General features: G+C 37.6%; 1 protein-coding gene and 1 pseudogene across 4 annotated transcripts in view; both read right to left on the bottom strand.

Annotated features, from left to right (window-relative positions):
- The window catches only part of FOXJ3 (forkhead box J3), a 139,583-nt gene that overhangs the window by 81,810 nt on the left and 33,154 nt on the right, over window positions 1-24,619 (bottom strand). For all 4 annotated transcript variants that reach the window (XM_028123293.2, XM_028123295.2, XM_028123296.2 and 1 more), the window contains exons 3-4: window positions 13,184-13,508; window positions 3,412-3,486 (exon numbers count right to left, since the gene is read on the bottom strand). In XM_028123293.2, the coding sequence (XP_027979094.1) occupies window positions 3,412-3,486; window positions 13,184-13,508 (400 nt within the window). The remainder of the gene's footprint in view (window positions 1-3,411; window positions 3,487-13,183; window positions 13,509-24,619) is intronic.
- LOC148164533 (cytochrome c oxidase subunit 6C pseudogene) lies at window positions 19,827-20,108 on the bottom strand (annotated as a pseudogene).

The raw sequence follows: 24,619 nt of genomic DNA, 5'->3' as shown, positions 1-24,619 counted from the left end.
TGTGCTACTTCTACTTCTATCTCTTGGACCCATGTGAGTCATGGCAACAGCTAGTAAAATCCTAAGGGGTTAAAGTCCACCCCATACCCAAGACCAAAAACTACTCCCACCCCACCTTGGCTCAATGGTTTTCTCCCACTGTGGTGAGGGTGGTTTTGGAAAAGCTCCTCAAATGCCAGGAAACACTGTAATACAAAAAGAAAAAACAATTCATAAGTACCAAAACTTAACTAACATTTTGGCCTCCCTCTCAAGGAAGATTGGTATCGTGGAAAAAGCATAAGTCTAGGAACCAAGGAACCAAGAAACCAAGTGTATTCTGCTGTTCAGCATTCATTCTAAGATGTTTGCTATATTCTAGGTGACTTGGTAGGGGAGGACATCAGACACTCCCTTTCTACTAAGGGTTAGTAAACTCGTAGAACATAAGCCAGAAGCTGCTGATGGTCATCTCTGCCATTAACTGGGCTGAAAAAAGAAGCCATCAGAGAAGCTAGTAGAAATAAGGGACTTTAGTAGACTAGAGAGACATTCCTGGTGACACAATTTAAGAACCAGGCTCCAGTTCTTTCTGTAGATATTTTCTCCCTTAAGTTGGTCTGTAATGGGTTTCTGTGACTGCAACTAAGTCTGGCCAATACACTTGGGTTCTAATTCCACCCTGAATCTGGACAAGTCATTCCTCATTTATTAGCCTTAGTTTCTTTTTCTATCAAATGGATCTGAGGTTTTTCAAAAGTGTTTTTTAGGTAATGGGATTTTTAAATAAAAATCATATTTTGATATCAAAAATTAAAATGGCTTTATTCATATAAATGTATTTTATTAAGATCCGGTTTACATTTACTTCTGACCAAGATAAATAAGAACAATGGATATTTAAATCTCACCTGAAGACTGAAAATAAAAATGTCTCTCTTAGTATAATGCACTTTATAAGATTAAATGTATGGCATTTACTATTATGACCAAAATTAATGATAACAATGATGTGCTTTGATTAAAACAAAACTTTAAAATTGGAGACTAATGGTAAAAGTTGAAATCTGTTATTAACCTCTCAGGATTCTATTTATTTCTGTATTTTGTTTTGGTTGCACATTAGTTAAGACAATCCTGATTCAAAAAGAATAGTTGCAAGAGTAACATATGTTTTCTACATATGCCTTACCCCATACTATTTAATTAAAGGTAGAGAAAAGTTTTGGGTTCTGCACAAAAAACCTGATAAGCACAAGTTTTTTTTAAATAGATCTCCAATTGGTTAAGACTTAGTACATAACATAGTGAACATTCGGGTATGTTGGTTTATTTTTTTTTAATGATTTAAACCTCATGTAAAAATTAAATTTTTTTTAAAAGATTTTATTTATTTATTTGACAGAGAGATACACAGCAAGAGAGGGAACACAAGCAGGGGGAGTGGGGGAGGGAGAAGCAGGCTTCCCGCCAAGCAGGAAGCCCGACGCAGGGGTCAATCCCAGGACCCTGGGATCATGACCTCAGAGAAAGGCAGATGCTCAACAAGTGAGTCACCCGGCGCCCCATAAAAATTAAATCTGAACCAACTGTTTATAGTATTCAATTAATGCTCTCAAAGAACTCATAAAGATAATCTCTGAATTCTTTGAAGAACATTTTCAGTCAGATTCATATACACTCACTGCCCATCAGAAATTGTAATGAAGCAAATATAAAAAGTTGTAATTTCTTTTTTTATAATAAACCTGCTTTAAAGAAAAGAAACACAACCTTGGAGAATTATGAACACAGACAAACAATAAATTGGGTCAAATAAGAAGACTATCATAATAATCTATTCAGTCTTACTGAGAACCAACTTGATGGGGCAGATCATAGAAGGTGCTATAAAATAACCATTATTTAAGAGTGCCTTCTTTACAATGGAAATGAGTAACTCTCCATCTCTAACTTCAAGAAGTTATCCATCTAGCAGAGGGGACAATACATTCATTCATTCAACAAGAGAGTCTCCTCAGTGACACCAGCCACTGTGCAAGCAACTGGAGATAAAAAGCGAATTCTCTCTCTCTATATATAGATTTGATATATAGATATAAATATATATATGATCCCTACCCTCATAAGTTTAGACGTTAACCTAAGGACAGTAGATAATCAATAAAGATTTTAAACAAGGAGAAAAAATGTGTAATTAGGTTAACATTTTTGAAAGACAGCACTGGCTACTACATGAATGTTATTATGATTTGGAGGAAGTAACCCAAGGACAGACTGATTAGGAGCTACCACAATGATGACAAAGTAACAGGAAATCAAGAGGAAACAACAAACTCAGCTGAAGTATGTGGAAACAAAAATTTCAGAGAAGTAATGCTGTAGCTCAACCTTAACATATCCAAAGAGCAGGCCAGACAAGTAGAGAAAGGGAGTTTGTGCAGAACAGAAAATCATATGAAAGGCGTATTTGGGAAACTTCAAGTAGATCCTCACAGTGAGTCTTGAATGTGAATCACAGCTAGAAAGGTAGATCAAGGAAAAGCATAAAGGGTATCTGATAACATAAGGCAACATCTCCAAGACACTGGGGAGTACTTTTAAGCAGGGTGGTAACATAACCAGGTTTACATTTTAGAAAGATTCTTCCAGGGATGGTGAGCTTAAAAAGACTGTTTTGGCTGGTTAAAAAGTCTAACCAGCCAAACAACAAAACGTTTGCCAACAGATACACTATCTCCAAGTCCTAATGTAATAATTCATCATGACAACCGAATTATGGTCCAAGAACGTACTCTGAGCTTTAGAAACCAAGTAACTAGTACCAAGTACAGGCCACACTGCAGTTGATATGGCTATAAAACCAAAAAGAAGGGAAGTCACTGTAGCTAAAATACTAAAAGTGTAATGGTGGCAGGAGATAAATGGAATGAAAAGGAAAAAAGTTACTAAGAAAATAGGGAAATAATAGAGAATTTTATTTCAGGGGAAGAATTACTTGCACTTACTGTGTCAAGATCTACCAAATCTACCTCTTATATGCAATAAATAATAAATTGTGGTTCCTGACAAGCAGTTCAAAAACCAAATTTAACTTAATACACAGTACTTAAGAAAATAACCAAACAAAAACTAGATCAGAAGCAGCAAACTATTACAGAGGACCAGCTCTACACTAGCTAACTTCCCAATGCTTAAAAAGAAAGCTCTCTCTGCCTGGCTGGTCCTTGAAGATTACCAACTAAAATGGAGATAAGGTAGGGTAAGGTGAAGGAGGATCAGGAAGGTTCATGACCAATGAACTAGACAAGTTCTGGAGTGCTCTCATCCCAATTCTCTTTCTCTATATACAACAGATATTACTCAGATACAAACATGACAACACATATAATGAAGAATCCAATTATTTTATCTTAAGATAATGAATCCTACCTTTCCTGGGTCATCCTTTGATCGAGGCACTTTAAGGAAACACTTGTTCAGTGACAGATTATGTCGTATGGAATTCTGAAATTAAAGAAGAAAAGCCACAGGGTCATTGGAATACAAAAAACAAAACTCACCTTTAAAAACAGAATCAGAAGCCTAAATATCTCTATGCACTAGAATACAATTCCAAGTGGAATGAGCTTTTTAAATGAACTTCAAATTTAAACCTTTCTGATTTTCAAATTATGAATGCTGCAAAGTAGCTAATGAGAAAAACAGCTTCTAGCAGACTTTGAAAAACTCCAAATAATGAAATATATATCCTATTTTAAATGTTTATTAAGACCTTTTAGGAAGATCTAATCATAGGAAGATGTCTATGATTAATGTTAAATATTAAACACCAAATATAAAATTGTATACACATTATGACTTTAATTGTGGTATTTATTTATTCATTCTTCTTTTTAAGTAGGCTCCACGCCCAATGTGGGGCTTGAATCACGACCCTGAGATCAATAGTTGCATGCTCTACCAACTGAGCCAACCAGGTGCCTCTCATTCATTCATTCTTAGAATAAGCCAGAATGCAAAATGCTAACAGTTATTCTCTACTGAATTATATAGGTGATGATAACTTTTTTTTTCTTTCCTACAATGTTTAAATGATCTACAAGGCACATGTATTATCATTTTCTAATGAGATAAAAAAAAAAATGTTTAGGCAAAAAAAATTTCACTGCTCCATTACAAGAATATAAAGAAGCCAATTAGGTTCTTACTTCAATCCGTAAGAAAACACATTAGAAGACACTGGCTACAGAGGACTAGCAAGAACATCTAGGTTCATCAATACAGCAAGAAAGAATAACCATCTTGAATGGCAAGAAAATGCACCTGGAGACCTGAAGAATCTGTGAAACAGGCAATCTTTTCATGAATAAGTAGGACTATGCCACAATTTTTACAGAAAATACCCAAAAGCCATTTTGTTTTAATGAAATGCTCCAAAATCCATCCCATAATTTTTATGCCAAAATGGCCAGGTATTTGGGGGAAATGGGCTCCAACAGCACTTAGCCACCACTTAGAATTTTAGGAGAGCATTTTGGGCATACCTTATTTTTTAACATAAAATTCAGACTCAATATATGAAAACTTCCCTCTCATAGAGGAATAATAGGATTACAAAGTTTTTTAAAAATGATCACAGAATATAGGGGCGCCTGGGGGCTCAGTCGTTAAGCATCTGCCTTTGGCTCAGGTCATGATCCCAAGGTCCTGGGATCCAGCCCCACATCAGGCTCCCTGCTCCGCGGGAAGCCTGCTTCTCCCTCTCCCACTCCCCCTGCTTGTGTTCCCTCTCTCACTGTGTCTCTGTCAAATAAATAAAAATCTTTAAAAAATAAAAATGACCACAGAATATAAATTCAAGCCTATCTTACTACCAAACATCAATCTCAAATTTAAGAATGGGAGTTCCACCTCTGCTTGGGATATAAACGGCTACAATGAGTAATGATCCCTCCCAAATGATGAGAAAACAATGGGTAAGCCAAAACAAAACAAAACAAAAAACCTATTTCTGAGGCACATCAGAGAGTTGAAGCTGCAAGGCAGCCCAACAAATTAAATTCTTGTCCTAAGAAGGACAAGCCCATACAAGGAGAAAGCAGACAAACTATCTCACCTTTTTGGCAGAGTATGGGAGAATGAAGTGGCCATCATCCAAGCATCCAAAAAACTAGCTAAAATTTGTAAGGTCAAGCATGGGCTGGTGTGTCAGTTTAGAACAGCAAGGGCCCCAAACATAAGGCAAGTTCCCACTCACTCTCCAAGCTCTTCTCCATGGGCCTTTACTATATACTCACAAAAAAGAATGGGGACGAGAAAGGAAAACAAAGTCTCCTTTGTAGCATAAGCAGAAAGGAGGTAATAGATAGCTGTAGTGGGAAACAAAGCCCTACCACCTTCAAAAGATTTCACAAAGCCAACTTTAACTGTGAGGTAAGAGCAGCAAAACTTCTCACCCACAGGACTTTGGCAAAGATAGATTCTGAGGGAAGAATGGAAACGAAAACCCTTCTCAAGACACAAGCAAAGATCTACTGCTGGCTGGTAGAGAAAGAGTACCTCTTTTACCTCTGGGACAACTGTTGGAAACTACCTTGGACCCGGGACCCTACATCAAAAGCAACTACAGGCACAGGCTTGTATGGCTGAAGGAAAACACTGAAAAGGCCCGACCCCAAGTACAAGGGCCGGAGTAAGAATGAGGCTGAATCAAGAAAACAGAGGGACACCTGGCTGGCTCAGTGGGTAGAGCATGTGACTCTTTATCTTAGAGTAGTATAGTTTAAGCCCCACGTTGGGCATAGATAAAATGAAAAATAAAATAAAATGAAGAAAAAAAAGATAAAAATAAAAATAAAATGAAGAAAGAAAGAAACAGAGAAAACCCACAGCCCCTACCCCAAACCTAGCAGTGAGTAACAAACATTAACAGCCTATTGATAGAGGAGGGGCAGGAACATGGAGAGATCCCCATCTGTAGCAAGGTCGGCAGAGACAACTAAAATCTAAAGGGAAAACAGGAAAACAGAAAATTCTACAGTACCCAAGCCCCTCATTTCCAAGCACAGGTAATAAGAGCCTACCACTGGAGGAATGTAAAGTCTGTGGTATACTGAAGGTAAAGATACCAACAACAAAACCCAAATTCAACTCAATTATTGACAAATTGATTCAACTCCCTAAACAAATGGCATGGGAAAAAAGATGTTTGTCCATCTACAGGTATAAATACTATTTATCTTGGAGTGCCTGGGTGGCTCAGTTGGTTAAGCACTGACTCTTGATTTTGGCTCAGGTCACGATCTCAGTGTTGTGAGATCCACAATGGTCGTGGAACCTGCCTAAGATCCTCTCTCTCCCTTCTCCCTCTGCCTCACTCCCACCCCCAACCATGCTCACTTGCTTGATACCATTTATCTCAATTTCTACCATTCTTCTACACATGTATCTGGCACTCAGTCAAAAATTGCAAGACACATTAGAAATGCAAAAAAAAAAAAAAAATCCACTGTCAAGAGATAAAATTATCAATACCCAAATGAAAGGTGCTAGAACTATGAGACCAGAACTTTAAAGTAACTATGACTACTATGTTCAAGGACCAAGAAGAAAAAGCAGTAACTTGCATAGAGAGATGGGGAACTTCAACAGAAATGTGGAAACTCTAAGAGCCAAATGTAAATGATAGAATTTAAAAACATGATCAAAGATAAAGAACTCCCTAGATGGGTTCATCAGTAGACTGGACACAACCAGAAAAAGGCTCAGATATTTTGAGGACAGATTAACAGAAATTATCCAAATTGACACACATGCGTGCACAAGTACTTTAAAAATACACACACACACACACACACACGATCATTCAAGAACCATGGAACAATATATGTGAGTCCCAGAAGGAGAAGAAAAATGTGAAGAAGGAACAGTCAAGAATCTTCTGAAAATAATGCAAGACATTAAATCACAGATACAAGAACTTCAGAGAACACCAAACAGAAGAAATTAAAAATTCACACACTTATATTCATTATAGGTCAAAATGGTGAAAATCAAAATGAAGATAATATTGTGAAGGCACCAAAAGGAAAAAAAATTATGTACAGAGGAATAAAGATAAAAATTATAGCAGATGTCTCAAAAACTGCAAGTTAGAAGACAACAGAATGACATCTCCAAAATACTAAAAGAAAAAAAAGTATTCTATATGCAGTGAAAACATCTCTCAAAAATGAAGGCAAAATAAAGACTTCCAGAAAAGCAAAAGCTAAAAGAATTTATTTTTTTCTAGTGTCAGTTGGCTGGTAATGTTATACAGAAGTTCTTCAGGTAGAAGTGTAACAAATAGAAACCTGGATCTACGAAAAGAAATAGAGTTCAAGAAATTATAAAAATGAAGGTAAATTTTAAAAACACTTTTTTTATGACATCTTTAAAATATAACTATCTAAAGAAAATATAATAATTATGTGGTTTATAACATATGAAGGAAAATGTATAACAACAGCACAAAGGATGGGTCAAAAGAATTAGAAACAGAAAGTTTATAAAGTTCTTACACTATACCTAAAATGGTATATTTGAAGGCAGACTGTGGTAAGATAAAGATACATGTGGTAAACCCTATAGAAGTCACTAAAATTTAGGAAGAGGTATAACTAATAAAATAATAGAGAGAAAATGGAATCACAAAAAATAGCCCAAATCTAAAAAAAGACAAGGAAAAAGAGAACTAATAAAACAAACCGGAGTTCATCTACCCATCTTAAAAGTTCAAGATGGGGAGAAAAAAAAAAAATCAAGATGGTCACATTTTTCTTCTAAAAGGCCTCGGGAAGGACACATTTCTCCTTGGGGCTTCCTCCTCTACAAAAAGCTTAAATGTTGGAAATCATCAAGGCTCTGCCCTAAGTCCTTTTTTCATTTCCACATTTGCTGCCTATGTAATCTCATCTACAGCCATGGCTTCAATGACCATCTGTGACAATCTATCTAGACCTCCAAACTACACCTGTCTCCTGAGTTCCTAACACATATATTTTCAACAATCTACCAGACATCTCCAGAAACACCCTAAACTCAACTATGTTTAAAATTAAACTCAATCTTTATCCCCAGTGTGATCTTCCAGTTTTCTCTTCTCAGGTTAAAGACAATTATTCATGTAACAGCTCCAATCAGAAAGCTTTAAGACATCCTTAATTCTTCTCTCTTCTTCACCATCTAAAATAAATCTGTTAGCAGATCTTAAGTCTACCTTTGACCTACCTACTTTATTCCATCTCTTCTGTCACTATCTCAGTCCAGGACATCATTCTCACCAAAAACAGTACAAGCTTCATAATTGGTGTCGCCCTCCACCTTCCTCTCTTTGTCCCTACTCCACCATGCTCTACCTTGCAGGCAGTGATCTCTTCACAAGGTAAAAATTCAGTATTACCCCTTCACTTAAAACTTCCAATTACGTCCTATTGCACTTAGGATAAAATCTAAATCCTTAACAGAGCCTCCAAAGACCCTTCATGATCTAACCCTACCTCCCTACCTTGCTGTCTATACCCAACCCCCTCGATGTTCTTTCTCACCTCTAGGCTTTCCATGTGTTGCTCCCTCTGCAAAGGTGACTGCCCCCCACGTTACCCCATCCCTTTCACCTGAGTCTACTCAACTTTCAATTCATTCTTGGCTTAAACATCAGTCCTTTAGGGAAGTCCTTTCTGAATTTTCTCGATAGGTTAAGTCTCACTGTAATAAACTTCTTTATCACCCTGGATTTCTCATCACACTTAATTATTTAATGGTGTTCTTCCCATATACTGCATCTTATACCAAAATGAATGTAGGCTCCATGAGGTGGGGACCTTGTCTACCAACTTAGAACCTAGAATACAATGCTTTTCATATGGTAATCAAAAATCTGTTGAAAAAAATACCAAAAGCATATTTAGAAAATTAAAATACCCAGAGAAAGGGGAGCCTGAGTGGCACAGTAGGTTAAGCATCCGACTTGGTTTCAGCTCAGGTCATCATCTCAGGGTCATGGGATGGAGCCCTGCATCGGGCTCTGTGTAGAGCTTGCTTAAAAATCTCCCTCTCCCCCCCCACTGCAGGAGTGCGTGCATGCGAGGTCTCTCTCTCTCTCTCTCTAATAAATCTTAAAAAAAAAAAAGTTTTTTAAATACCTAGAGAGATACAAAAGTCAAAACATGAATACACACACACACACACACACAATTAAGAAAAGAGATTACTTCACACCTCACATTTTGGCCAGACCCTTTTTCTTTTTTTTAGCCAGACCCTACTTCTAATAACTCTAAGAATAGAAGTTAGGAGAATAGAGAGGTAGACATAATTTAAATGGTCTAGGTTAACCTGGAGAAAAATGGCCCAGGTTAAATAACTGATCAAGGCATATTGCTTGGTCTTAAAAACCCGAGACCCAAAAGTGGTTTCTCAAAAGTACAATCTATCTCAACTAGAACCAATTAAAATGAATTTTAATGCCAATTTCTAGGCTCCATCCAAGATGACTAATTCAAAATCTCTAGAGTTGTGACCCAGGAATCTAAATTTTAAAAACATTCTAAATGATTTTTATTTTAAACTTGAGTTTAAACTGGCACCTCCAATTCAAATTAACCAACACATTCCTACCTGCATCTCTTTTTTCCCCACTGTGAGAGCCCTGGTTCCCCCCACATCAATATATGTACTTATGTGTTCTATCCTACCAACAGTTTCAGAATACTCCCAACATCCCAACTTTTCTTCACCTAAAATTGGGTGGAAGAGACTTTTTAAAAAGAATAAACATGAGACAGCCATCCCTGGAAATATTAAGGATCTGCCTAAAGCAAGAGACTGGACCAGACAATCTCTTGGGTTCGAAGTGCAATATAATCCCCCACTCATTCCCATTTCTCCCCTTTCCCCTTCTTTCCTCATTATATCTAAACCATTATGTCTTCCAGTTGAAACTGTTATCAGTTACTTCCAAACCAGTTTCAGGCCATGAGCTGGGCTGGCCAGCAGCACGAAATTCAGCAGAATGGATTTGGCACTCTCAGGTGGACTTACACTTGAGCTGAGATCAGACAGTAAATGAGGTATGTAATTGACGTTCATGTACTATTCACTACCAAATTTGGACCAAGCTCTTCTTCAGCTTGGTATTCATATATTCATGGAATCTCTGCATTCTGGCTCTATCCCAACTTCTACTGCTCTCTACCAAGAAGAACCCGTATAAGCAACTATTTCCTAAGAGTGTTCGTTATTTAAAAAACACCCCCCCAAATCTTACTCATCTTCAAAACAGAGCTCAATTACACTTCCTCAATAGTTTTCTATTGATTCACCCTTCCTGTATTCTCCTAGCACTCAGTCTTTTTGCCACTTACTTTAGAACCTCATCACACCTCCTATAAGCTCTTCTAAATTCTCACAGCACTTGTAACTTCACCCTTCCTTTAACACTCTTACTAAGTCACATATATACTAGATATTATTATGGCTTACACACACCTTATCCATCATAGCACAGCACTGTGTATTTCTCTATTACAGAGCTGTTTACATAACATCATAATTGCTTGTTCATGTATATCCCCCTTATCCAATAAAGATTGTAAGCTTCCTTAGGGGCCCTGTGCTAAGTTTCTTAGTACTGCCAAAGCCAAACATACTGCTCACAAGAATATACAGTAAATAAATCCTTTTCAAATTAACAAAAATTAGCTGAAAACAAGAGGATATAATCTCAACCAGAGATTGGAAACTTGTGGTCTACAGAATGAACTCAGCCAACAGACTTCTGTTTGGCCTCTAATGTATTTAAGAAAACTGGAATTGACATTTAAAAATTGGGAAATGGCACACAAAATCCAGATTTCTGAATTTTCTTGGGGGGGCGATTGTTAGATATGCCCTAAAATGCTACAAGTACCTGCCTAAGAGCACAGCAGCTCCACATTAGATGCGATCTTCAGTTAGTCATTTTTTTTGCTTTACTCATTTATGTCACCTGTCTGTTCTGTGCAAATATGTAAGTTTACAATCAGTGATAATAGACCCATAACCCATGATGGGCTTTCTAAGCCACTTATTCAAATTTGGGGCATTTCTAGTCCCTAGCCACCATGTTTTTCCAATGCTACACAGGTTTATCAAATCTGCTAGCCTTCTCTCATCCTAAATCTTGACAAAAGTACTCTACTGAATAGTAGTATACCTAGTGGTAAAGCCAGAACACACAACTTAGATGGATCACTACTACTTGGTTAGAATGATGCTTTTTTTGATTCATGGATCAAATTTTATGATGTACCTACTCCACTGAAATATTGTTACAGTAGATTCTTATTCAAATTATACTGTTAACAACAATCGATTCTCATACTGAGTCGGCCAGTTCATCTTGGCATATTAAATTCAATAAATATTTATAGAGTGTTTGCAAAATTATAGGCCCTGTGTAATGGTTAAGGCAAAAGATTTGAAATCTCCAAATCTACCAAGTCTGATACCAAATCTTAGCTCCTCCATTCTCTGAGAAACTGCAAAGTTACTTCTCTAAGCCTCAGTTTTCTTACTTTTCAAATTTGGACAGTAACAGTACTTATTTCCTAAGAATGTCGTGTAACTTAAAAAGATAAAGATGTAAGAAGGCAATCTGGCATATAGCACCTGACACACAGAAAACAATAAAAGCAACTATCATTTAAGTATCTGAGTACAGAAATAAAAAACTAATGAAACAAGATATCTGAACAAAAATCTAAAAACCTATGATACTGTTATTAATCAAGCATATGGAAACCTAAAAGAGATTAGTTCTATAGGGAGGAGAGAGGGAACATAGCTGGACAGGAATGATACAAGATGAACCTAGAACATCTTGTGCCAGAAAGTTAAAAAGTACTAAAGAAACAAAATATTAGGGCCATGTCAAAAGGGCACAATGGCCAAAGCTGCAACAATCTGATTAACAAATAATGACAACACAAAGAATGTCCATGAGTGCATACAACACCAATAAATGACTGAATAAGTAAATAAAAGGAAAAGACTAAGTCTTCCATACAGAAGAATCCCAATTAATAGAGAAGTAATGAAGAAAATAAAAAATCACCACTAGAAAACAATAAAAACCTGCTATACAAATGCTAAAATTAATGAGCACAAGTTTAAGAACAGGGTACTTGCATACCCTCAAAGTAGCTCCCCAAAACACTTTATAATTTACAAAGCGGTAAATATTAATTTTATAACAGAGAAACCTGGAAGACATCACCTTAGCCAAAGAACCAGGTTAACATTACCAGTTATAAGACATACTAACATCAAATACTTCTTGATACGACATACAGAGAGAGGCACATTATCTCTGCATTATCCTCCCCCAAAATGCATTACCTCAGTCTAACCATGAAAAAAATCAGACATATCCAAATTATAAAACATACTATACAATATCATTCTACAAAATACCTGACAAGTACTCTTCAAAAGTGTCAAGGTCAGAAAAGACAAGAAAAGACTGAGGTACTACAGATGAGAGGAGACCAAGGAGACATGACAACTAAATGTAATGCAGGATCCTGGACTAGATCCTGACACTAGGAGAGAAACTAATCTAAATGAAGTCTGTAATTTACTTAGTAGTTAACAGTACTACTTACTCAAAAGTACTGTACTAACATTAATTTCTCAGGTTTTATCACTGTACTATGCTTATATAAGATGTTAACACAGAGGAAGTGAATGAAGAACATATGGGAACCCTTTAGAGTATTCATTCAACCCTTCTATAAATCTAAAATTCTTTCAAAATAAAACTTAAAAAAAAATCTTAGATGATGAAAACAATACTGGTGTTGTAATACTTTTTTTTTTAACCAAAGACTCACTATCAACTTACCTGAACTGTAGGTATTATTTTCCAGTGAATGCTACATTATCTCTGTTCTTACTTTATGCTCTATCAGTCATGTAACATAATAAGCTTTAATAAATTGGTATTCTACCAAAAACAGTCAATCACTTAATAAAAAACATTTAATTACCTTTTCTGACATCTTAAAAATGACTAATAGAATTTCACTTTTTAATCATAGAAGCCCCCACAAAGCTTTATCTTTAATAGAAACTAATGTTATTATTGTTTATAGCATAAAAATAATTTAAATAAAATCCTTACCTTCCAACCACTGCCAGCCTCTCTATAATACGGGAAGTTATCACAAATCCACTGGTAAATCTCACTTAGAGTCATTTTCTTTTTGGGTGAGCTATTAATTGCAAATGTAATGAGGCTGGCATAACTGTATGGAGGTTTCCCATCTTTGTGCTGTTGGACTTCTTCCTGGTCCAGTGTTGTATTTGGGTCAAGGAGCGCATTCTTCTTGGAAATTCCTGTTCCATGTGCATTTTGTGTAGCATCAGATTTTTGGATGGCTGCTCTCATGGTGAGCTGTGGTAACCAGTCCATAGATGTTAGGCTGCTCTCCAGTTCAGATGTCATCCTGAAGGTAAATAGACTCCTTAGTCAATATCAAGGAAAGAACCCCTGCTTCTCAAAATATCCAATATTCACAAATCTAGGAGTTCCAAAGTGAGGGAAAGCCTGAGTTAAATCTGGAGGAAAAAGATTGAGTATGTTAATGATCAAACCAAATATTTAAGGGCTCAACATTTCCAATCTTTTTTCTTAATTTTTTCCTCTCCAAAACACAACACATTTGGTTTTAAAATATTTAAGATACAGAACAATACATAAACACAAAGTGATGCCAATGCCAATGTTTCTAAAAAAGACTGTCATTTTAAATAGGGCAACAGGATCATAGTATGAAAAATAAGTCTGCAGTCCAGCGCTTTACTCACCAACACCACAGGCCCTTTAAAACCTTAAGATTGCCATTTCTTTTACACAAACTTTAGGGGAGTCATACAAACAAAAGAATACCTAAAGTAAAGAAGTCAGAGAAGTGACTGAGAAACAGGCACAGGAATTTGCAAGGAGGAAAGAAGGTAGAGCTGAGCAGGTGGGAGGTAGGAAAAGCAAGCAGGGTAGACAAGAATAGTAAGTAGACAAGCTAGCTGGGGGAGCTGACCGAAAAGAGGAATGCAAACTCAAGGACACTGATGAACAAGAGGAGGATAGGCAGCACCCAGGCAGTTAAAAAATAAAAAATAGGGGCGCCTGGGTGGGTCAGTCATTAAGCATCTGCCTCCGGCTCAGGTCATGATACCTGGGTCCTGGGATCAAGCCCCGCATCAGGCTCCCTGCTCCACGGGAAGCCTGCTTCTCCCTCTCCCACTCCCCCTGCTTGTGTTCCCTCTCTCGCTGTGTCTCTCTCTGTCAAATAAATAAAATCTTTAAAAAAAAATAAATAAAATAAAAAGTCCACAAAAGTCAAGGAACAAGCTTAAGAAAACTAAAGATCTGGGAGTGTAGGACAGACGAGATTAAATCATACAAATGGACAGCAAGAAGCATTAAAAACTCAGGGCAGGTTAATCCAAACATCTAGTGATCTGGATTCTGTAACTTATTTCTCTCCAAGGCTGAAAAATTCAGACCATTACAACCCAGAGAAAGAAAAAAAAAATCTGCCGGATTAACACATTTTCTGGAGAAGGGAAAAGCTGCTTGAAGAACTGAAGATAAAAATATAGAAACAAAGCTTGACACTTCACACTGGAATTGCTAACTTTCAGCTGAGGACACAAACCTTCTACCATGGGATCAAAGAAACAGGAATAATAGGGTAGAGAAGAATGAAAGACTTTTAAGTGATAACAAAATAATGAGAAAAAAGAAAACAAGAAACCTGAAGTACCTCAGTGAAAAGAAAACATTTGTGGCAAATAAAATCCAGTATAGGCCCTCATCCCAAATGGCTGCAAGCAAAGAGCAGCCTGGAATACGTGCTTAGGATAGGAACTTAGGGGAGGCAATACAGAACTGATAAAGAACACAGGCTCTCAAGTCAGGCAGATCAGAGTTCAAGTACTAATTCTACTAGTTACTAGCTGCAGGAAATTAAAATGTTAATTAATATATCTAAACTCCAGCTTTCTCTAGGGATGCCTGGGTGGCTCAGTCTGTTAAGCATCTGAGTTCGGCTCAGGGTCCTGGGATTAAGCCCTGCATCAGGCTCCTTGCTCAACAGGGAGCCTGCTTCTCCCTCTCCCTCTGCCTGCTGCTCCCCACTGCTTGTGCTCACTCACGCACACGCTCTCTCTCTCCAACAAATAAAATCTTTTAAACAAAAAAACAAACAAGCTCCAGCTTTCTCATCTGTAAAATGAAACTAATAGTTCCTACAGTTAAAATATTACTTTGAGTGGGCACTTGGGTGGCTCAGTCAGCTAAGCATCTGACTTCCGCTCAGGTCATGATCTCAGTCAGGGTCTTGGGATGGAGCCCTCCCTGCATCAGGCTCTCTGCTCAGCAGGGAATCTGCTTCTCCCTCCGCAGCCCCCCCCCGCCCCCACCCCAGCATGCTCGCTCTGGCGCGCTCTCAGATAAATTTTTAAAAAATTAAAATATTACTTTGAGAATTAAATGTGGTAGCATATACACAGAAGAAACATCCGTTAAGTATTAGTTAATAATATTACTCTAGGATTATCTGGCGAGGGTACTAATGCAGTATAAAGTAAACCAGATTAAGCAACAGCAATTATAAATCAAGAGACAGCTATGAGGATTTCATCTGCACTGCCAGTAGAGTCCTACCTTGCTCTTAGATATTTTGATCCAGCTTTACCTTTTTCACTTTCTCAAATTCCCTCCATCTCTACTGCATATATTCCTCTGAAATCTGAACTTTAAATTCTCTATACAGTACCTTTACAGATCAAAAAACCAGACAAAAAACAAAACAATAAAACCCTTACCATTATGCTCTATAATCTCAGCATTATATGAAATGCTTGTTGCAAGCATGAAATAAGTTACAGGAACTTATGGAATAAAGAAAACAACGTAGGGGCGCCTGGGTGGCTCAATCGGTTAAGCAGCTGCCTTCAACTCAGGTCATGATCCCAAGGTCCTAGGACTGAGCCTGCATGGGATCCGTGCTGGGCAGGGAACTTGCTTCTCCCCCTCTCCCCACGCCCCGCCCCCCGACCTCTGCCCTTCCCCCCACTCATGTTTTCTCACAAATAAATACTTTTTAAAAAAATTAAAGAAAACAATCTAATTTAGACATGACTGGTTGTCAAATGAGTGGGCAAAGTACCCTAGAGATCAGAGACCAATCACTTCAATTTAAAGATGAAAAACTAAGGTCTACTAAAGTTAAAGACTTGCCCAAAATCACAAAGGTAGTTAACAATAGAAGTAAAACCAGAGCCCCGGTCTCCCAATGCTCAATCCAGTAGTTTTTCTACCATCCCTCATCTGTAAAATGAGCATAATAGTACCTACCTCACTGATGAAAAGTACTGAGAACAGTGACTGGCAAATAGTAAGCATTCAAAAAATGTTAGCTACTGGTGGTGGTTATGCTAATAGTAGTTGCTGCTACTATTATTCATATTTCATTCTATAAACATTGGCAATTATTATACCATACTGTCATCCTATTTGCTTCAATTAAGGCTCCACTAGATAGCTTTATTTTGTTTAAATTCCCAAAGGAGCCAGTCGCATATATTTTCAAAGTTTAATATAAATGCACATTCCAAACTGGAATATAATGGATATTGCAGATGCCCCCTACTGAGAACCATTTTTAACTTCTGTTTCCTTCCGGGCGCCTGAGTGGCTCAGATGGTTAAGCGTCTGCCTTCGGCTCAGGTCATGATCCCAGAGTCCCGGGATCAAGTCCCCCATCGGGCTCACTGCTCCTTGGGAGCCTGCTTCTCCCTCTGCCTCTCTCTCTCTCATGAATAAATAAAATCTTTAAAAAAAAAAAAAAGGGCAAACTTCTGTTTCCTTCCACCAGTGCCACTAATTGAGACTTTATAAGAGCCTCAGAAATATAATGTAAACATATAATAAGTACTTAATACATGTTATAACAGTTAAGAATTTATAGTTACACATGTACAGGGCTATTAGAGTAAAACTGTACACATACATACACACACACACACACACACACAGTATGATAAAATTCCTGTCCTCCAGGAAACTGTAGTCCAATTAAGAAGGTCAAACATAAAGAAGAACTGAAGAAAAGAAGGCTGAGATCTGGGTGCTGCTAACAGTACAAAAACGGAGAGGACAACATAGACTACAGCCCTCAGAGGCAGAGAAGGAAGAACTTCAGCTAAGATTTGAAGAAAGTAAAGATCTCAACAGGCTAGAAAGAAAATGGTCCCTAGTCATCAAAGACATCAGGAGTAAGAATCACTCCACTGCTGTGCTTATCTTCATCAGTTCTGCTAGATCAAATCTGAACTATAAAATATCTATCTTAAATTTAAACTCTGAAAAAGTGGGGCTTCTGTTTGTAATTTATGAAATTTTATATATTCTTGGTAGTAAGGTAAAAAGCGCTTCCATTGTTGGTGTGTCACCTGGTTGCCACAGCGGTTCTCCATTAAGCACAAAGAACACAAAAAATGACCATTAGATATGACCAGATCATCAGTAACTTTAGAAAGAAACCTCTTAATGGAATGGTGATGACAGAAGTCCGCCTGTATAAGAGAACAGATGGTGGTAAATTTAAGAACAGCATGGGAGGCTCTGAGGAATCTGGTTATGGAAATCTGGTTAAGAAATGTCAGGCCCTCATTACCTCACCTCATTCCAAAAGCTTCCTAGCTGGCCTCCTGGAGTCTGATTTCTAACCACTCCTCTCTGCTAATCACCTCCAGAGTCCATGCATACACTCCAAGAGAAATCTATCAGCACTGTTTTCATGTCATTGTGCCCGAAAACTTTCAATGGTTCCCTTTTTCCTATTATACCAAATTAAACTCATTTTCAACTACTGTAGTTTTTATTAATCTTTTATTAATCCTTCTCTAAATCCCTGGAGCAATTATAACCTCAATTTGGCATCTACCATGCTGTTTCATATGTATAATTGCATCATACACCTAAGCTTACTACCCTCTTCCCCCACCTCCCCATTGAGAACAGTGACCATACAACTAATACTTCAGATGCTACCTAACACCACACCAGGTACATGTTATCTGAAAAATAACAGTATTTGGATTAAAAACATTCCTTTCTGGAATGTCTTTCCCATCTAACACTGCCTAGCTGGCTTCTACTTTTTTTCAAGACTCAGACCAAACACTTCCCCCTCCAGAAAGCCTCATCAGTCCACTCTTATCTTCCATCTCAAGTGAACTAGATCCTACTCCCATAGTAGCATGTCAACACCTCTCTATCCCAGAACTCATACAACATTATAACTATATCTCTCTCCCCAGAGTCCATGAGTTCTGAATAAGAAACTTTCTTCTTCTTTTCTCTCTCTCCAATCCCTAAGAACATAGTAAGTGAAGGGTCAATAAATAATGGTTAAGTGACTGAAACAGTTACTAGCCAATGAAGGTGTGGGTGTGATCCTTCCAAAACAAGTGAAACCGTACACACTGACAAGCTAAAAGGAAGAGGCAAAAGAAAAAAGGACTCAATAGCATGAGGTAAGGATAATCACAGGATTGAAGTCCTTTATGAACTGGAAAAAAGTATGACTCAGGCTGACAAGTAGCACCACACAGGAACAGAGAGAGTTCTGGGGAAGATAGAAGCAAAGATAAAAAGATAATGTTACTTATGGGAGAAAGCAGGGCATGGAAAACTCAGGTCTTACATCTATGATATTTATTGCTAAAAAAAAGTTTCATGACGAATCTTCTCTGCATAACATGAAAATGTAAACAGTATCAAGATATAAAAACTCAACATAAAGCCATGAGATGGGGAGAGGGCGGGGGTTCTAATCCCACTTTATGAAACAGCGCCACTAATAGGATCCCAAATAAACTTTCTAGGTACTTTAACACATTGCTTGGCCTCCCTCTGCAACCTCCCTAATTCCAACGAGTAACCAAGGATTACTCAGGAAGTTTTCAACAGTGTTATCAAAAAGGGGGGAAATGGGTAGAGATACTGCTGGCTTCCTAAATAAAGGTAAGAAGAAGACATCAAGGAAAGTAAGAATAATGAGGATAGTGATGTCGTGACCTAGATATTCCTGAATCCTCTCACTCTATTCCTGGCACTTGGCATTTCATCTTAAAAGACTTCAGAAAAATCCTAAGAAAGAGTCATCTTAAGACTCATAAGAAAAACTGAGCAACTAAAAACTCAAAAAGAAATCCTTATAATTACCACAGCAGTAATTCTGATCATATGCATCTCAAGGAATACACACACACACACACACACACTTTTTTTTTGAGAGGGAGTGCGGAGGAGCAGGGAGAGAGAAGAATCTTAGGCAGGCTCCACGCCCAGTGCGAGACCAATGCGGGCTGCATCTCAAATGACCTGAGCCAAAACAGAGAGTTGGACACAACCAACTGAGCCACCCAAGCGCCCCTATATATATACTTTTTTAAATATATAACTCCCGTTACAGAATCTTACCACCCAAGGCAACCAGAAGTAAGGTCTATGGCAGAAACCATTAACTGCCACCTAACATCTGTTTTTATCTTCTTCCTAAGGAATACAATCTCAATTTCATTCTGGATGGCACTGTGCCTCCTGCCATTCCTGCTCTCTGAAGACACGATAGCTACTGCTCCAGTGTCATCTTCGATCATAAGGTGATTTTTTTTTATTTGTTAGCTGTTTATTTATCAAGACAAACTATTCCATAAGCCAATATTTGTGTTTCATAGTTCAGGAACACAGGTCAGTGACAGACTTCAATGGAACTCAACCCAAAGAAATTCTTTACATTCCCAAATCACTTTGCACTCTGAAAGATACCAGCCTTCTTCATCTCCTCAAAATCTTTCATGGAATCATAATTTCTGTAGAAATCTGCATATGCCTTCTTTCTTGGCTCGGCCACAGCAAACTTATAGAAAGCTGCAACCCCCAGGGATACAGCGAACGCTCCAACAATATGAAATCACAGACGCTTGGCCAGAAGGCCTCGCATCTGAGGTTTTGTCAAAGCACTGGAAGTCATGGTAGTTACTCTCCTCAACACCAACCTCAAACCTAACGTCCTCCCTAACTGATACAGAAAAAAAATCCGTAAGGTGATCTTTGAAAGTGCCATACACTGAGGACATAGGAGCAAAGAGAAGGAATCTGGGTCCCTGAGTTTTTTGTGAAACAATTGTGAAGCTGCCATCTGAACCCTGAACTGCCTACCTTCCAGACTTGTATGTTTAACTACCATAAAAAGATCACCAGTGGATGAATGCAATTCTTAACAAACATGACATCTGGGATAAGGAAGTGGGGGATACAAGTAAGAGAACCTAAAATAAGACACTCTTAAAGGAGGAGGTGATGAGGCAAACATTAACTCTGATATTGCAGGTTGGAAAACTGGTGACCTTCTTAAAGAGTGACAAAGGATTTGGTCAAATTTGGCCATATACAGAAGTTAGAGAACAAACCACATGCCAACTAAGGCTATGGCAAGGAGAGAAATATAAAAAAATTTAGAATGTTGGCATGCTTTGGCTTCTTCTTGTCACTTAAAACAAAATCCTGAGAGAGAAATAAACTTCTATTAGAGCTGCAAGCAGAGAGGGAGAAACTACAGATTTGCTAAGGGAGGTAACTCCCTGCGTATGGCCCACAATTTAAGCTAACAGTCCTATAATTTAAAGCCTTGCATAGCTGGAAAAAAACCAACTGCTTCTGAAGTAGCAAATGGAAATAACTGAATGGTAGCTGCAAAACTGCAGCCTTGGCAGTAGAGAAGACTGGTATCTTGCCACACAAAAGCAATGTCATAAGGGTGTTGTCTTTCCACCAATGATTTCCACCATTGTTTCAAATGGCCTCATCAGAACCATCTTTCCCTCAGAAGCCAGAAGATGTCAATGAACTTGGGTGGGGAAAAAAATACTCTTCATTTCCACTAACTTGTAACTGAAATTTAGCACTTCCTTTAATTATGAAATTAGACAACAAATCATAGTAGCATTGACAGTACTTGTGACTTTGCCACCAATAAAAATCACAAATGTATTCTTCTCACATGCAAATGTTGCAGAATCTCAACTTTTAATTTAAACTTAACTACTTAGGGGCGCCTGGGTGGCTCAGTCGTTAAGCGTCTGCCTTCGGCTCAGGTCATGATCCCAGGGTCCTGGGATCGAGCCCCGCATCAGGCTCCCTGCTTGGCGGGAAGCCTGTTCTCCCTCTCCCTCTGCCCTTGCCTCTGCTTGTGTTCCCTCTCTTGCTGTGCCTCTCTCTGTCAAATAAATAAAATCCTTAAAAAATTTTTAAATAAATAAACTTAACTACTTAAAATTATGCTAGTGTATTAGACTTGCCACTAGATCTTTCATTTAATATGTTAAAAGCACACATTACTATGTTTCAAAGTTAGTATTTTGCTAACCATATTTCAATATAATTGGTTTCCTTTGTAATCCCAAGTACTTTATTTTGTGAATTTTGAGACATTCTGAGATGGATCCACAGGTTTCACCAGACTGTTGAAGGGGTTCCATGGCACCAAAACAAGACTGGAAATTCCTGCGGTAAAACGGAGCACAAAGGGCACAGTCTTCACACTGAAAAATTCTGTCTGGGCAGGCGTTATGGATCAAAGCAGCAAAAAGTCTAGAAACTAAGTATTTTAAGATAATTGTATGGGAGGTTGGGGGAGAGAAAGAGACCAGACTGCAAAAGCCTCTTAAGTTTCCAAAATAATACCCAAGCTCATCAACAGGAAGTGAGCTATAAAAGCTGTACATTTCCCAGAAAGGGCATCTTCACTAATATCCATCTCAGACGTAGTCATGGAAGATAATGGACAAGGTAGGATCTTTCAGAAGGCATAGTAGACAATGGAGGCCCTACCAAAGAGCAAAGTCAAGGAACTTACTACACTGTCAAGGCGTCACTGTCACTTCGACCCAGTAAGATTTTATAATGCACTAATGACTATTGAGTGTTTCCCATTATCCCCTTTTCTGAATAATAGCTTTTACTGCTGTTATCCTAATCTTTCTCCACCACTACATATTAGGTAGAATGTAAATAACTCATCTGGTTTATAGATCTTTGATCCACAAGAAGCCACACCAGCATCTGATGAAAGAGACTGTACCTAAAGAGCTTAGATTTTCAGCTAATTATAATAACTGGATGAAACTCTGGGTTGTCTCCCTTGAGAAAAGAGCAAGTAAGTTCAATACATAGGAAAAGTACATGTGAATATTTGTGTACCCATAGGGGCAAATCGTGGTGGAAAACTAAAAAAGAAAATAATCTACTACAGATTGATTTTATATTTTATAACCATAGGACAAAAAATAAAATGTTAACTTATAAATGAGGTAATAATTTAAGCTATTTCCAAGCAAAAGCAGCTGGTGTTACTTTAGTTTTCATACACCAGCAAAATCAAAGTTTCTACTCTTAGTTCAATTTCAGCAAAATTAACGGCGTCCTACATCGGAAAAGATACGACTTAGTAATTAAGAACACAGGCTGCTGAGCAAGTCTGCCTGGATTAGAATCCAAACTCTTCCACTTTAAGCTATGTGACCTTACACAAGTAAATTAATCTTTTATGTCTCAGTTTCCTCGTTTGTAAGATGAAGATAAAAATAGTACCCAACCCAAAGGATTGCTGTGAGGATTAAATGAGTTAATGCATACAAAGCACTAAGAATAGTTTCTAACACACAGTCAATTTTATTACCAAATGCATACTCTTCAGAACTTTCTAAATTTTATTTCATTTTTTAAAAAGATTTTAAGTAATCTCTACACCCAATGTGTGGCTCAAACTCAACCAAGATCAAGAGTTGCACACTCCACCAAATGAGCCAGCCAGGCGCCCCAGAATTTTCCAAATTTTAAAAGGCTGTCACTCTTACTCAGTGGTTTTAGACTTACATGTCCTAAATGATACAATAATCATTTAGCAGCCTCAATGGAAATGAGCCCCTCATATTTACTCTAAAGTGACCCAGAAAGTATTAGGTTTTAAAATTTTGTTTGTAGACTATATATGAAAATTGAGAACATACTTTTCCCCATAGAAATAAGATGATACGATGATTCCTGAAGCAGCCCACAAAATCCTATTATTCCATAAAGGAATTCCAAGTCAACAGTTCTTGAGTATAAAACCCCCAGTTAGGTATCTTGCAGCAGAGAGACAAAGAGTAACTTGGAAAAAAAAAGAAATAAGCTTTTCCATTTTCCTGGTGCAAGATCAGCTTAATCCTGACAAAATTTCAATATGGTTTATATCTGGCATACTTCTAACTACTTTCTATACTTTGGTTCTCCCATCTCACATGCCCTAAGCCTCTAATATTGGCCCCCAATGTTGGTATTATAAACTCCAAAATTACTTGCTCTTCTCTTCCAGTAAAAACTCCCAGCTTTTCAAAACAGCTGATCTCTGCTCCATTTAGGAAAAAAATGGACAGCGTCAAACAAATCTCCACAAAGGTACTTCCTATAAGCAATGACCTTTTTAGAAAATAAGCTGAAAAATCCTCACTGGTTTGAAGTGAAAATACAGGTGGAGGAATCATAATTTAGAAGGAATCCAATAAACAAATAGTAGGTCACTCTTCAAACCTCTTGACTTTCACAACTTCTCTTCCCACTTAACATTCCAAGAATATTCACAACACAGCTAATGCAAAAATCCAGGAGATTTAGTGAGACAACTGTCACTTGTAAAACTGTTGTGATTTCAGAGCTATTTATCATAAAATCAGAGATGAAAAAGAACCTCATTCGGTCATCGCTTAAAGTCCTGGTATAACCTATTTTGGAGACTAACAATACTCTTTAAGATCTCCATGGGAAGAAAAGTTCACAACTTACTCAATCTGTTCTAAGGTATGTTACTCTAAAGTATGCGTTTTTTGTTTGGTTGGTTGGTTTTTTTTAAAGGTTTAACTGGCTAGGGGAGCCTAGCTGGCTCAGTTGGTAGAGCACGTAACTCTTGATCTTAGGGTCATGAGTTTGAGCCCCATGCTGGGCACAGAGATTACTTTAAAAATAAATAATTTTTTTTAAAAAATTAAAAGTTTTAACTGGCTAATCTCTATCTCCCTTGCTACGGAGAAGAAAATTTCTTTAAATTCTCTCTTGGAAAATGAGAACGGGTCAGAGTTCTATTCATAATGATGCTTCACATATTTTACAATATTAACACAACTTTTTGTGTTCCCTTTTCTCTTAAGTTTTAAAGTCCAGAACTTCTCCAACAGGATCTGAATTTGGAACCCTAATATATTTATTGCTCTTCTCTAGATTCTCTCCAAATTACTCCACATATAATCTTAAATTCATAAAACTGTATTCTAAATTCATACAAGTCATACTCATAGTTAGAATTCCATTCAGGGTACAAACTTAGGGATCATGTAGTCAAAAGATATTTTCACACTATATGTGTGATTCTCATCTTAGGTATCTTTTGCTCCACAATGTAGGAAGGAAATATAAACATTTTTGGACCTTAACCACTCAACTATATTC

This window comes from Eumetopias jubatus, unplaced genomic scaffold (genome assembly GCF_037043125.1).
Source record: "Eumetopias jubatus isolate StellerSeaLion01/CBP00866 unplaced genomic scaffold, mEumJub1_p1.0 scaffold_4, whole genome shotgun sequence".
NCBI lineage: Eukaryota > Metazoa > Chordata > Mammalia > Carnivora > Otariidae > Eumetopias > Eumetopias jubatus.
The sequence above is the reverse complement of the archived record's forward strand: the minus strand, read 5'-3'. Positions and strand labels throughout refer to the sequence as shown.